At 38.9% G+C, this 16676-nt stretch overlaps 1 protein-coding gene and 1 long non-coding RNA gene across 2 annotated transcripts in view; one reads left to right on the top strand and one right to left on the bottom strand.

Moving 5' to 3' along the window:
* The window catches only part of ric1 (RIC1 homolog, RAB6A GEF complex partner 1), a 57720-nt gene that overhangs the window by 34702 nt on the left and 6342 nt on the right, over positions 1-16676 (bottom strand). Inside the window, exon 2 of the mRNA XM_007230601.4 lies at positions 13691-13798. Coding sequence (XP_007230663.3) covers positions 13691-13798 — 108 coding nt within the window. The remainder of the gene's footprint in view (positions 1-13690; positions 13799-16676) is intronic.
* On the top strand, positions 10007-11830 carry LOC125782404 (uncharacterized). Its single transcript, XR_007425049.1, has 3 exons — positions 10007-10088; positions 11507-11620; positions 11757-11830. It is a non-coding gene; the product is annotated as an uncharacterized LOC125782404 (long non-coding RNA).

Here is a 16676-nt window from a genome sequence, read left to right as displayed (position 1 = left end):
TTTAGGTAACATTTAGGTAGAAAAATAAAAACTATAATAGGTTTACAAACATTCAAGCACCAACGTATATTAACAGTAAGTTAACCAATTTATACGCCACTAAACTCAAAGATAATGGGAATTGTCAATTCAACAAAGCATTCCAAGCTCAAGAACAGTGGCATTAATGTAAGAAGTGCAGCAGTAAAACAGAAGCACTGTAACTGTAGACCCTGCAGAGTTAAAGAGCAGTTCTGAGTCGCTATACTGCTGACATGGCAGAAGTAGTGCTGAAGTTGAGTGTGTGTGTGCGAGTGTGAGTGTTTACATACCAAATACAGATAATCACCCAGCTCATGGTGAGGAACGTAAAAACTCCAGATTTCGTATCCTCCTCCTATCGCCAGGTGCGTCTGCTGAGGAGCACGAGGCTGTAACCTGAGGCCCAACACTGCTGCCTCTGCTTTATGCCCCCCCCCAAAATCTGATTATGTGTGACCACCTTCAAAAACAAGGCTCTATCCATTCTCTTCTCCTTCTCAAAACAACCCACACCATACATCTTCCTCTTTATTTTCTACACACAACAAAGTGTCTATAGAGTTTATTCTTTAGACTGAGTGGGTAGAGCTAAATCTGCTGTAGGCTGATTGGGTGAAGATAAATAAAGTGTAGGCTGTAAAGGGAAAGCTAAACTGAGTTGTGATTGATATATGTAGCAGTGGTCACAATAGATAGCACTGGATTTAAATGGTTTGGTTTGATGGTATGTTCACACACACCAGAATCTTATTTTAAAAACAATATCATGTCCAGTATCAGTTTTCTCATGATATGAGCCCTTTAAAGGTCAGCTAATTCCTGCATAATTATTCAAGTCCTGCCTAAAGACTGTAATAAAGCAGTGCAGCGGACGGCCACTTTGTCTTGTAGCGCTGATCCGCCAAAAAAATTAATTCCCTGCTAAATTATGAAGCACTTACAGCGGAAACGTTCCAGCAAGTGAAGGAGCAGTGTTGCTGTGGTTACTAAAAAGAAAAGGGAAAAAAATAAGGCCTGCGGGTGTGGAAGAGAGATAGCTATAACATATTTTACACAGTGTGGAAGAGTGCTGGCTTTGGTAAACAGTGTCAGTTACTAAAGAATAAGCTTTTAGGGAAGAAATGTACAATAAGAAGCTGTAAATCTGAGACATTCAACATTATCAATTTATTATAAATTTGAACTCGAATTACTCTGCATCTAAAAGGAATTCTACACTAACCACTATGAGTTTCACAGTATTCACAAGATATCCTAAATGCAATATCTTCTATAAATGATCCAGCATGTTATATTATTATTGTATATTATATATGACAGAAGCAGAGTTAAAGCTGTGATGCTGACTCTGCATTCACAATGGCAGCATCAGAGCGACCATTCATAATTTTCTGCAAAAATATAGGGTCATTTTGGGGAAAAATAAAGTTTAGAAGACAGTAGAGGATGGCTTGATAGGTAGCTTGCTAGTATTTTAACTGGCCACTCGTGACAGCGCAAACATCCTCAAACACACCCACAAGAGACCAATGAGGGGTGATAAAAGTGACTTGTCACCAGCCAGTGTGAACACAGGCTGAAGTACACAGCAGCCGGCCTCAGCTGGGTCCGGATATGTGAAGTCTTGATACTAAAAGCTAGGCTCATAATTCGGTTTTTGAATAACCAGTTTCTACTGTGAATTACTCCGCATCTACTATGAAATATTCAGTGACTATTGAGAACATTTCAGTATTCATCATGAACTATTCAGAAACTATGAAATATCCAGTATCTACTATGAAAAATCCATTATCTACTGTGAAATATCCAGTATCTACTATGAAAAATACATTATCTACTATGAAAAATCCAGTATCTACTATGAAAAATCCAGTATCTACTGTGAAATATCCAGTATCTACTGTGAAAAATCCAGTATCTACTATGAAAAATCCAGTATCTACTATGAGATATCCATTATCTACTGTGAAAAATCCAGTATCTACTATGAAAAATCCAGCATCTACTATGAAATATTAATTGAACTTTTAGAACAATTCAGTATCCATAATTAATTATTCAGAATCTATTAAATATCCAGAATCTTAGAATATTAAGTTATTAGAATATTAAGTGATGTTTAAGAACAATTCAGTATCAATCATAAATCATTTAAAACCTATTAAATATCAGGAATCATGGACAAAAATGTTTGGGGGGGGGGAGAATGGGGAAAAAAAAATGTTGAGCAAAAAAAAGTGTTGTTTTTCACTGTCAAGTAATTGAAACTGCTTTTGATTTTGCTCTAAAATATAATTTAAAAAATAATAAATATCTGTTAAATATCAGTATCTACTATGAAATATTCAGTGACCATTAAGAACAATTCTTTATCCATCATGAACTATTCAGAACCTAATACATGTCCAAAATCTACTATAAAGTATTTAGTCATTATCCTTCATGAATTATTCAGAACTTATTAAATTTCCAGTATTTACTATGAAATACTCAACATCTACTATTAAATATTCAGTCACCATTAAAAATGATTGAGTATTAACATGAATGATTTAAAATCTATTATCTATGCAGTATCTACTATGGGAGAGGAGGAAAGCTGTATCATATATTTTACAGTAGCTACTCAACATAATTAATTTAACAAATTAATAAGCAGTATCTATCATGAATTATTTAAAACCTATTAAATATCATGAATCTACTAGGAATCATTATTCAGAATTTATATAACTGCAGTAAAACATGCAGGAACTGCTCTAAAGACTGGCTATGTTTAAATCCTCCTCTATTTAAGTCTTTGGAAAGTGAGTGTAGAGAACTGAGGTCCAAGCCAAACCCTCACCAACATGTCCCTGACCAACACTCAGACCTACTCATTAACCTCCAAACACCATCTGGGACAGAGTCAGCACAAAGCTGCTCTCCCTGAAGCCACAGGAGCTGGAGGAGGTCTAGGAGGAAGAGGGAGGTTCTGCGGGAACAGACAGAAAATAGCAAGAGCAGAGGAGTTACGCCCCACTCCTCCTTCCAGCCTTCCTTCTGTAAAAAGCTCAGGGACAAAGTTTTTATTGGACAGTCTGCAGAATCTAAGAGAGGGATGAAGGGGAAGACGGAACGAGGTATGACCTCAGGAAGACGAGCGGTGGGTCAAACATCTGGAGAACATCTGCACTGTGCTGGGAGGAGCAATCATATGCTCACCAGCTACTTAAAGAGATTGTGTGAAAGAGCGAGAGAGAGAACTTGAGAAGGAATAATAAACTCTCACTATTTATAGCTTTAATGAAGTCATGAAAACAACCCCACCCACAGGAGTTTAGTGCAACCCCATCAGTCTATAGCAATTTAGCCCCATCTATTCAGGCTACTGAAGTTTAACCTTAAACATACAGACCCATATAGCAGTTTAGCCACAACCATTCAGTGTACAGCAGTTTAGTAGGGGTGGGACGAGACACTAATATCACGAGACGAGACACGACACTGAATTCACGAGAACGAGACGAGACGAGATTTAAAAATAAAATGTTAAAGAAAACGTCAAAAATGAAAAATTGAAAACTAGAGTTTTATTTGACAAAATCATATAACGCAAACTTAACAGACTGGTTTCTCTCACACATTGATTCTATAAGAAATAGAATAAAGAATAAAGAATAAAAAATAAAAAAATTATATAGTGCAAACAATAAGCGCAAACCACAAGCAGTCATATTAAGCCTATGGCTTGTGTTTTTTCCTCCTAAATCTCTTGTAATTTAACTATGCATAACCTTAACCAGTCATATTAAGCCTATGGTTTGTGTTTTTTTTACTAATAAATCTCTTGTAATTTAACTATTCATAACCATAACCAGTCATATTAAGACTATGCTTGAAGTGCAAACAGAGACAGAACAAATTTTTAAATACAGTACAGAGCTAAGGGATTTGTACAACTGCCTATGAAACAGTCACGTGTAGGAATTACTTACAGTAAAAAGCCAAAATGCAGCCAGACATACAATTTAAAAAGGGGATATGCAGCCTAAGCGACGCATAGGGGCGCTGTACTAAAGGGGGCGAAAATGAAAGCCCCAATTAAATTCTCTCTCAGGAGAAACAGCCAATCAGCTTGCTGGTTTTGCTGAGTGCGGAGGGCTAGTAATGACAGAACGTATCTCCTCCACCCCCTCCCCCACCGGGGCGCTGATACTACCTTTGCACTCCAGAAAGTAGTTGCACTCCTGCTGTGTTGCCAGATCCTGCTTAAAAAGTCCACACTAAACTACTTTTTTCCCTGCGAGACAGTTTAAATCTTGACGAGAAATATCGTCATATTTAATCTCGCCACACCCCTACAGTTTAGTCCCACCCATTCAGCCTACAGCAGTATCGCCCCTCGTTTTCAGGCTACAGTAGTTAAGCCCCACCCATTCAGGCTACAGCAGTATAGCCACTCACTCTGAGACTACAATAGTTTAGACCGAACCAATCAGCCAAGAAAGTATTAGCCCTACCCATTTAGCCTACAGCAGCAGTTTAGCTCTACCTTTTTAGTCTGTAGTTACACACATGCAGCCCCAACATGGCGGAAGATTTTGGCTTCATTTTCATTGAACAATGTTTTAGTGCCACCCAATTAGCCTACAGCAGTTTAGTCCAATCAATTTAGCCTACAGCAGTTTAGCCCCACCTTTTTGCCTACAGCTGTAGGAGGGTTTCCGTCTGGACTACTTTTTGAATACAGCATTGAACACTGAAGGGCAGTCAATCAGAGCAGAGTTAATTAACATATATCAGACTTAAAAAACAGTGTATTTGAATGTAAGGGATAATTAGAAGTCAGAGGAAATGAATGACAGTTTTGGTTGATAAAAGCCTCTCAGGAGGGCAGATTAATGGAAGAACAGCTCTGTAAGGAACGCTGTGAGGATAAACACAAGTTTAGGCTGAAACTCCACGTCAGCAGCTTCCTCAGTTGCTACTGTGAAAACCGCATGCACAGAGCCCGGATCTCCATGAGCCACTCGTTCATCAAAACCAGCAAACAGCCTCTCTCCACACCGCCTCTTCCTGCATGAGAGAGAGAGAGAGAGAGAGAGAACGCTGCAGCGCTGCCGGCCGTGCCTCAACTCGCTGAGGGAACGTCTGAGAGCTTCGCTTCAGCTCACATTCCACAGAAATGCCGGCATCTGATTGGGCGATTAAAGAGAGCTCTGGGATGAAGACAAAAAAATGAAAAAGGAAGCGGCAGAGCTCCAGCTCAAAGAAAAACAAAACCCCACTGTCTCGAAAGAGAGAAATCGGTCTAACACGGACATACTGCAAATAAAAAAAAAAGAGCTACAGAGAGCAAAACAAAAGAGAGAAATAAAAAGAATGATGGAGAGAAAGATATAAATAAGTGAACAAAAGAGAACTAAATGGGTATTTAAAAAAGGACAAGAACAGAGACAAGAGCTGAAAACGAAAAGAAAATAATACAGAAGAGTGTGAGAACAAGAAAGAATGAGCTAGAAAGAATGAGCTAAAAAGATAAAGACAGCAAAAGAGTGAAAACTAATGAATTAGAAACAAATAAGAACCAAAGGAAATCCCACAGATCCAAGTAACTATTACTTTGAGAAAAAGAAAACTTTCAGCTTAAGATTTATTTTAGTAAAACTTGCTTTAAATACTAATGAGAATCACTAATAAGTTTTCCTTTACTGTACTGCATCTATATACTTCAAATATATCTCATTATTTTAAGCTTGCAAAGACACTCCCACAATTTCACACTGATGCACTGTGACTGAACTGTATGCTTGCACTGGGTAGGAGGGTGTTTAAAAGGTCAAAACAAGTTCAAAACTACTTGAGCTTAAGGTGCTTTGTGACGTGCCCATTTCTACGCAAACATTTACTATTTAAGATTTTGTATAATACAGTACCAGTCAAAAGGTTGGACACACCTCGTTTCATTCAATGTGTTCCTTTTTATGCTTTATTTTACATTGTAAATTTAATATTGAAGATATTAAAGCTATACAGGAACACATGTTGAATTATTTTGCAAACTAAAGGTGTTAAACCAAATTATATTTTATTCTTTAGATTCGTCCAAGTAGCCACATTTAGCTTTGAGGACAGATCTGCACAGTCTTGGTATTTTAATCTCAGTGTCTTCATGAGAGAGAGTCATCTGGAATAGTTTTCTCAGCATCTTGGAGGAGTTCCTGGAGGTGCTGAACAATAGTTGCTGCTTTTCCTTTACGCTGTGAAGCTCCAGCTCATCCCAAATCACCATCCCAGCTGGGTTTATATCAGGGGATTGTGGAGGCCAAATACCTTTTTTTTTACTCTTTACTACATAATTTCATATGTATCCCTTTATTGTTGATGTCTTTAACAATAATCTTCAATGAAGAAAATAAATTAAAGAAAGAAACAAGGAAAACACTGAATGGGTGAGATGCTACATATTGGGGAAAAAACTAGTGGTGCACAAAAATAATTGATCAAATTATCGCAATATTTAGTTTAGCAATACTGCACTGATTTAGAGATCGCCTGTTCAAATCCTGTTCATGTAGCTTGCCATCGGCTACCGGAGCCCTGAGAGAGCACAATTGGCCTTGCTGTCTCTGGGTGGGCAGATAGCACTCTCTCCTCTCATCACTCCAAAGGGTGACGTCACTCAGCAGAAGGCGTCTGTGAGCTGATGTATCTGAACAGAGTTGCTGCGTTTTTTCTCAGACTGCGCTGTGATGCTACTCAGCAATGCTATTATAAATATGGTAGTTTCATAATATGACAGTTTCTTAATATTTGATTTAAACAACTGCAATACATAACCCCATAGTCCCTCTAGTATGATGCAAATTGTATCACAAAGTTCTTGCCAATGCACAGTCCTAGTAAAAAGTAATATATCAGAGTTTGAAATTTAGTCACATTTAGTCACAATGTTGCCAAGATTGGAAATACTGTAGTAAAGCGCAGATACACAAAAACTACAAGCCCACTACTCCACTACTTGCATTATGATATACACTGATGTGGGCAGAGTCTGGACCAGATAATTGGGTACAGAATGTAATGATCAGAAAGCTGTTTTGATGTTGGCGTTGTGAGGAGGAACAGGAGAGCTGACTCAGCTCTGAATGAGGAGCCGGTATGAATCACTGATCGTAAACAATGCGTTCAGTAAGTTGGGGGTGGATTAGGACTGTTTTTGAGTCTTCTCAACTTCAGAAAAGAGGAAGAATAATGATGTACATGTTTTTTTTTGTGTTCTTACACACGCACACAGACACACACACAGACACACACACACAGACACTTTGATGTTCACTTCCTTTCACACAACAAAGCAGTGTTTCACACTCAGCTCAGGAACCCCTTTATTACTTACTTACAAAACACAATCACCCCCACCCCACCACCAATGAGATAAAGTGAGTGTGTGTGTGTGTGTGTGTGTGTGTGTGTGTGTGAGTGCGAGTGTGTGTTTTTGTGTGCGAGAGAGAGAGAGAGAAACATAATCTGTGGCCAAGAAAGTTTTCACACTTGAAAGTGAATAACACCACTACCTGCTAGTGAGCTACCACATTTTGTGGGAGACTGGGGTTCAATTCCTGGTCTGGGTGACTATACCGCACTACACCAATAAGGGTCCTTGGGCAAGACTCCTAACACTACATTGATCCACCTCTGTAACAGGAATAATCTTGTAAGTCACTTTGGATAAAAGTGTCAGCTAAACGATTTAAATGACATTCAGTAATGTGCCTTTCCAGGTGTTGTACAGAATCCAACTTCCTGACAAGATTCACCCTTTTAGAGTGCAGGTGTATCCTGCAGCAGAATGAGCGCAACAGATCCACCTTGGGTTCCTTTTATTTATTTCTGAAAAGAAGGTTAATCTGCAGTTACAGCAGATACAGGAATCCTCAGTGCATTCTGCCATTTCCATATTGTTGTGCCAAAATCTGACTCCCATTTACATGCTCTACATGCATTATACAGTACCGTTTCTTTCTTATACTGATTAACAGGTGCTAAAACACTGCCTTAACTTACCAATATTTTGTGTAACATTTCTAAACAATTAATTTAATTATTTAAGGAAACAAATTTGCATGTCTCACATTTCACCATTCAATTTATAATTTATCATAAAAAATTAAGATTCCTTAAAAATATCAGGGAATAATTCAAAGCATCATGAACCTAAAATAATTACATTTTTCAATCTAACTGCACTATAATTTAATTAGATTCAGCAAATGATCACATTGTGAGACACTGAAATGATTGCACTGATTGCATAATTTCAAAATAATTTAAATGTGGTCCTTCAGGGAACACATCTAGAAAATGATTCCTTTCATTAAGGGTGGCCGATATGGCCCTAAAATAGTATCACGATATTTCAAAGTATTTTCATGATCTCAATACTCTTGCCGAAATGACAAAACCTTGAATAAAAAAAAAGTGATTTAAAGAATAAGAATATTTAAAGAATGCAACAAAATGAACATTTCATTTTATTATTGCGTATGATATGGCACACCTATTACTAAGATATAAAAACAAGAATTTTATCATTTTAAAAGAAGTCAATGATCCAGAATGTCATGATACTAATTATGCACTCCAAATATCTCCATATATCCAGGATTAATGTAAAATAAATTATACTAGACAGATATAATGTGCCTCCAGTAGATATACAATGGGAAATGAGAACAGAGTGAAAATTCCTTTTGCTAAAAAAAGTATAAAAAAAAAAAAAAAAAAAAAAAAAAAAAAAAATTAGTATCCTAATGTGATAATTAGGGGTGGGTGATATAGCACAATATTTCAGGGTATAATATCGTTCCAGATATTCAAAAATGTAGGCGATATTATTGAGCATGATACAATATGGCACACCCCTAGTGTTTATCACAACATCCCAAATATTTCCAAGGTAATGGCAGTTTCTTTCCCAACAATCCAATCCAAATTTCAATCCAATCTGGACAATTAGAACATTACCATCAGACCCCCTTTTCATTTCAAATTCTAGTGCATGCAATTTAATGCATCACAAACTTTTTTTTTTTTTCCATTTCAGCTAAACACAATTCTCATTTCACTAACATCTGATCACATTTGAATGTTTTAGTCTGATTCAGAACTATGTTTAAAAATATGCTCAATTCATGATTAGGATACAGAGGATATGATTCTAAAGCAGTATCTTTATGCCCTGTGGAAGAAAAACACACTATGCAATAACTCCAGTCTCTGTAACTCTGTACACTTCTTGACGACATGAGACGACGGAAAAAGTGGGATCGTTTTACTCCAAGTCAGAGCAGAGTCAGATTACAAACAGCGAGACAGACAAAGTATTAACTAAGGATGCTATGAGGCATCTGTAGGACATAGCACTTTTCACTCACTGCTAAACCTGGAGCTAAAAAAAACAACAAACTTTAAAGAACAACATCCACTGTCTTTTAGCCACGTCTCCTTTCCCTAGGTATTCTGGGGTTCTGGAAGAATCATGATGTAATCATGTTTGGGTTATTTTACAGAAAGATGTTACCAAAACAACATAGAATTAGCTAAGGTCCTCCAGGACAGCTGTTAGCTGAAAAATCTTCCACACAATCCATCTCAGGTTTAGCATAGCGCTTAGCTCTTCACACAGTCAGAGTGAGAGTGTGTGGGATTGTGTGGAAGATCTATCAAGTTTAACCTAGCACTCAGCTCTTCACATAGTCAGAATGAGAGTGTGTGGGATTGTGCCAGAGATTTCTCAGGTTTAGCCTAGCACTCAGCTCTTCACATAGTCAGACGGAGAGTGTGGGGGACTGTGTGGGAGATTTTTCAGGTTCAGCCTAGCGCTCAGCTCTTCACACAGTCAGACTGAGAGTGTGTGGGATTGTGTGGGAGATTTTTCAGTTTAAGCCTAGCGCTCAGCTCTTCACACAGTCAGACAGAGTGTGTGGGATTGTGTGGGAGATTTTTCAGTTTAAGCCTAGCGCTCAGCTCTTCACACAGTCAGACTGAGAGTGTGTGGGATTGTGTGGGAGATTCCTCAGGTTTAACCTAGCGCTCAGCTCTTCACATAGTCAGACTGAGAGTAGAGTTGCACGGTGTACCGAAGGTTCGATTCTTTTTCGATACTACGTCATCACAAACGATTCGGTTCTTTAGCGTTCGATGCTTTCGATACTGTATATAGCCCAGTCACTAGCTTCAAATGAGTCAAATTAGTAGGCGCGATTTGATTCAGTTCATAAGAAAACTGATTCACACCGCAGCAGTCGGTGTGGCAGGATTCAGATAAACTTAGTGTTCTGAATAAATGAATCGATTCACGCGCAAGCCAGCAGAGCAGCAGCGAGTGTAGAATGGCGACGGCTAAAATAACAGATGTCTCTCGTCCGCGACTTGTGGACAAACGAAAATAACGAAAACTGAAAGTGAAACTAAACTACTTTATTTATTAGCGCTGTTTTCACTCCCGCAGTTCTACAGCGGGGGGTGTTGTGCCGATTCTGTCCGCGAAGCGGGAGTCGGATTCAGTAGCGGATTCGGCACAAGCCCGGCGGCACCTCGCGGTCCGCGGTGTTAGTTGTAAGCGCTCGCGCTAGCCGCAAAATACGACAGAAAACACTGAGGGAGCTGCAGACTTATGTGTGGGACTAGAATATGAGCACGAGGAGATAAAAGAGAACCTTTACCTGTAAGTAGCTCACATCAGAACATGCAAATCTCTCTCTCTCTCACTCTCGCTGTGTCTCTTTCTCTGTTTCTCTCTCTCTCGCACGTGAACGCCTCCGCGTTTGACCTGCAGCACTGTGTTTAGCTGTTCTTAAAAATCATTTTAATTAAATAATAGTTCTATGCTTCTATGTTACAGTGTTATTTAACATAATAGCAGACAAGCACCCTGATCTCTACAAAGAGCTGAGAAGTCGACAGGTTAGTGGAGTTAGTCAAGATACACTCTGTCTGTAGCTTTACTAAGATTTACTAGCGACTGCTTATTAAAAACGGTAAACGGTTGATTAATAAAACGGAGCAGTGAGTGTTAAAATTAACATAACATTGTAATGTTCTTCTGTCTCTTTATTTTCCTTATTCAGAACTTAACTTCTGCCCGCCCGTCAGGTTCACATAGTCAGGCTACCATTACCTCTGGTTTTAGTTTTAGTTTTTAGGAAGTGTTTAGATAATTATGTTATAGTTAAGGTTATAATAACGAAACTTGTTTTTTGTTCAAATGTTTCATTTTAGAATAAAAACGTTTGCACCTATTGTTCAGTGTTCAATCCAGTTCAGTCAAAAATAAACATTTTATGTTCAGATATTTTTATTTTTTATTTTTTCTTCCAAGTATCGTTTTGATATCGAGAATCATGATACTACAGTTGGTATCGGTATCGAAGTCAAAATTTTGGTATCGTGACAACCCTAACTGAGAGTGTGTGGGATTGTGTGGGAGATTTCTCAGGTTTAGCCTAGCGCTCAGCTCTTCACATAGTCAGACTGAGAGTGTGTGGGATTGTGTGGGAGATTTCTCAGGTTTAGCCTAGCACTCAGCTCTTCACAGTCAGACTGAGAGAAGGTATTATGTGGGAGATTTCTTAGGTTTAGCCTAGCGCTCAGCTCTTCAAACAGTCAGACTGAGAGAAGGTATTATGTGGGAGATTTCTTAGGTTTAGCCTAGCGCTCAGCTCTTCACACAGTCAGACTGAGAGTAGGGGTGTGTGGGAGATTTCTCAGGTTTAGCCTAGCGCTCAGCTCTTCACACAGTCAGACTGAGAGTAGGGGTGTGTGGGAGATTTCTCAAGTTTAGCCTGTAGCGCATATCTTCACGATGTAGGACTGAGAGTAGGGATTGTGTGGGATATTTCTCAGGACAGTGCTACTGAGATTCAGAAATTCAAATACAACCATATATCAGACTTAGCTTTTGCTACAATTTCCAGTTATAGTACAGGTATTGCTTTTTAAAGGACCATTCCTGGCCACTGTTGTACAGCTTCTGTATCCCTACATCTGCAGTAAACATTTCCACTCTCCTCCTACAGGACCATTTTAGTTATGTATCTTGGTGGTGCACTTTGGGAAAGTCTTAAATACAAAAAGCAGGCAGCCAAAGTTGCTGCTAAGAAGCCAGACGTCACATCTGTTTTCAGTGTCTAATAAACACAGACATAAACAATTACATTCCACATCATGGGAAAGGGACTTTATCGTATCGGGTCCCATGACTTTTGCCGTGTCCCATAAAAACTTAAGAGCTTGCACTAATCTGCACAATATGTGTGTGGGGTCTTTAACATTAAATATGGATATGATTTCTGACAGTGTAACTTGTCTATTCAAATATACAATTCTAGCCGGGCAATGCCGGTCACGATCATTACCAACCACTGCACTGTCCACTGTGGGTGGTAATGCCTTCTGTGGCGTATTACCGGTTCATATAACACTGTGGATTAAGGAAGGTTAAATGCCTGTACAACTTCCAACACAGAATATCCCATCCATCTGGCATCAGCCACTAGGCCTCATTCCAACTCCAGAATTTACACTGTCTAGGCATTCTTATTTACAAGATAACTCGTCAAAACTCAATTCTTCACAGTAAGTTTACATACTGATACCCCATGACTTTTGACATGTTATTTTAATAAGCAAAGAATACTGGGGACTCTGGTTAATCACACAATTTCTATCAAAAGCAGTGAAGATTGTTCAACTGGCTGCCCAATCAGTTTCTTCTCTTTCCCTATCCCATCACAACAGCATACCGTTACTTGTAACAGAAACATGATTAAAAGCTACTACATAACAAGGCTTTTGTAAGGCTCCTGCTCAGCAATGGCACATACATACTGACCACAAACTGGGTTTCCAAAGCTACAAAGGCCCAAGGCTATTATGAAACAACACACAGTGCAGTGCAGAGTAAGAGTCTGAGTAGCCATAGTCTGGTCACAGTGCTCATGCTGGACTTCTTTTCTAGTTTGTTTTCAGACCTTTTTTTTTTTTCATCGTATAAACAGTCTTTGGATACATGAGCGCTGTTTACCTTCAGGAGGAGCTTGAACAATAAGTGAGGTACATGCCAAAATTACCTTAAAACATTTAATAGATCTGTTGGAACACCAGACATGGTAGATGTTACCTCCAGAAATGATGTAGATGGATTCATTTTGAGGACAAAAATATGCACTGGACAGGTAGTCATAAAGATATGGTTCAATTGTTGGAATGATAGGAAAATAGTACTGTGTGTTCATGCGTGTCAGGATGGAATAAAAATCAGATGGATAGTCTCGCTTTCACACACACACACACAAACACACAAACACACAAACACACAAACACACAAACACACAAACACACAAACACACACACACACACACACACACACACAAACACACAAACACACAAACACACAAACACACACACACACAAACACACACACACACACCTCAGGCCAGGATTAGTAGCAGTAGCATAACATTGGGGCTGGGGTCAGGGAGTTCACACTCATACACTCTGGTACAGTGTCAAAGAGCAGGGAGAAAGCAACAATCAAACAGACATAGACAGACAGACAGACAGAGCAGAAAATAAACTAGAGTGAAAGTAAAACAGGTAGACTAAGTTGAGCATCACTTACTGCCACTGCAATCATCGAGTCGTCTGGTTTCCATTCGGCCTGCTGGTAAAAACCAAACTGAGCTGCCGCCTTCGCCGACTCAATATAACTCACCACCAGAACACTGGGCTAGAGAGAGAAAGAGAGAGAAAAAAATGATCATTTATTATTTTTTACATATAATCTGTAATCACCATTGATTTCACAGCAGCAGTAAGAATTTACATTGGTTCTACTAGAGAGTACAGAGTGAGTACACTGTGTTTGTATAAGAAAAGCAGCTGTTTCCTAAATCAAAGCATGCAGGTCATTTGCATATCTGTGGTCTGGCAGTTTTCAGGGAAACCTTTTTGCAGAACATTTAGAGAGCTGGGTTTCAGTTACGCTAGAATTAAAAGCCACATACATGCATAAACAAGAGACTATGATTACTTCACACAATTCCAGCAGATTTTAGGAGCATTGAAAAAATGCTGGGATTTATAGGATTCTCCCGTTTTACTACATCACACAGAAGGGATACTAGATTCAGTTACAGTAAATAAAAGGAAATGCCACTGAGGAACACAAAGCTCATAGTCAAGCTCATTAAACCAGTTTGAGACCGTTTTGTCTGTGATATAGTGAATTTCCTGCTGGATGTAGCAATTGGAAGATGGCAAATGTGGTCATAAAGGGATGCACATGGTCAGCAATGAGATACAAAAACAGGCTATGGCATTCAAGCAATTAACAGTCTGAAGTGTGCCAAGAAAGCAGGCACAGGGGTGTCGCTATCTTTTCCTTCTAATTCAGCAGGTCTCAATACTGGGTGGTTCTTTACAAAAAAAAACAAAAAACGTTTAAAGTCAAATGAGCGCTGGATGTTAATCTACACAGATTTCTCTCCTAAAAAAAACGTTTATTTGGGGGAGTAAAACGCTTCTGTTATTTAATAGCTTAAATTGACAGATTTACACAAAGGCATTAGCAGCTAACCGCTAGCGCTAGTTACATTTAGCGGCTAATGCTGCCACACTAAGGAACCTTGAGTGTAATGTTAATACTGCTGGAGAACTACACTGAAACTCCTGTTTAACGCTGCACTTCAGCAAAGAGGCTTTTTTCTTGCGACCTTACAACCTGACTGGTAAAATTCACACATAGGCCGCACCAGATTTTATGTTGCTGTTGAGGAAAATTAAAGGATTTTAAAAGTGCCTTAAAATGCGTAAATTATATTAACATTTATATTTTATACAAGGCGTTCATAAACACGAAGGTGGTAATACATAAGGTACATGAAGGCAACATTACGCCTCATTACATTCAACTGATCTTCAGAGGCTTTTCTGCTCACCACTGTATAGAGTGACCCTTCGTACTCTTGTTTTTTTACTAAATTATAGCTCCAGTAAACACTCGTTGGGTCCAAATGAGGAACACTAGCTTGTGATCTGGTCAGTAGGAGGTTGTGAAACTTGGGCAGAGTGTCAATGGCTAACAACTCACTTTGCACAGCTGACAGACTTTGAGAGGCAGCATATCATTGGTTTGAGAGAAAAAGGACTGTTGTTTCAACCTTCTGCTCAGGTTTCTCCCCCTTACAGAGTACAAATGCTCCTTCAGACCAGATCACAGTTTTGCTCATTTGGACTCAACTTGTGTTCACTGGAACTGGAATTTAGTGAAGAATAAAGTACTAATGGTCACTCTATACAGTGGTGAGCAGAAAAGCTTCTAAAGACCAGTTAAATGTAATAAGGCGAATCAACTACTTTTGCCTTTGGGCGTTGCACACCTGCGGTAAACACGATTCGCGCTGAAGAACCTAGTATTCTTCGGTTCCCACTTTGAACCAACTTTGATCTTGATTCCAGAATCTCCTTTTGTTGGTGGAAATGTGGCAAATGGTATAAAATTAGCTTTGCGAACCAGGACGATGCCGGTTCCACGTCGGTAAAAAGAGCACTGTGATATTTTACATCATGCATTACTAGAAAAGAGGATAAAATACTCCTAAATAAGCAAATTTCAGTAATTATGGATTTATACTCATACTATACAAAATTCTTCACCGCAGCTTTACCCTATTTATTTGATTAGTTGCACCATGTAAAGTAATAAAGTAGTATTTATGCCCTTTGGTAAGCTCTTCAATCATGACTTTGCTATGGAGTGACCCACTGTTACAACTGCTAATGTGATGCCCTAGAGAGACACGGCAGCTCAACAGGGTACTTAAGTCTTGTTCAATTGCACAGTTTATTTTTAGACTCTAAAATTGTAATTACTCACATGTGTCGGCATTAGATTTAAACAAAGTTTTAGTTTAAGAATTTATTTATTTTAAATAAAACTTAATGGATGCTGGTAAACATGCGGGAAACTCAGCAACTCTAGTTTAAAGTGAAGACTAAAGCGTGCTGATCCCTCAAACGGTCCGAATTAGAGTAATTTCAGTCTAAACACAACATTCCTGAAATTTGTTTCAAGCAGGGCCTTTGTTCTTAATGGGTTAAAATGGCATACAGCGGGAAAGTACAAGTCAATGGGGGCATGTTAAAAACAGCACAGGGCTATGTGTGTGCACATCTGCTTCTCTGGGAAGGTCATTCAGTTTGAGAGGCGACGTTTTGATTTGAAACAGGGGTCACAAAACGGTCATACAGAGTGCCCGCACACCAACAACACTACAAACCACTCCAAACCCAACAGGTTGGACCTGTGGGCAACCAGCGTCCTTTAGCACACAAAGATTACAGTCAGTGTGACCCAGGATCAGCAGGAAAAAAGCAGCTATGGCCTAGAGTTGCTTGATAACTGGATTAGCTGGTTTAAAGAGTTTTAATGCATTAAATGTGCAACTGTTGCTTCTGAAAAAAAAAGAAAAAAAAGTGCACTGCTGGTGCTCAGAGTTGTGCAACGGACTAGGGCACTGCCACTACGCTCAGAGGATTGCCGGTTCATTTCAAAGTGTGCAACTATGGTTAAAATAGCAGCTGAGACACTCACTGAAATCAAATCT

The sequence above is a fragment of the Astyanax mexicanus genome, chromosome 17 (genome assembly GCF_023375975.1).
Source record: "Astyanax mexicanus isolate ESR-SI-001 chromosome 17, AstMex3_surface, whole genome shotgun sequence".
Classification (NCBI taxonomy): Eukaryota; Metazoa; Chordata; class Actinopteri; order Characiformes; family Acestrorhamphidae; genus Astyanax; species Astyanax mexicanus.
Note: the sequence above shows the minus strand (reverse complement) of the source record. Positions and strands in the feature narration are given on the sequence as shown.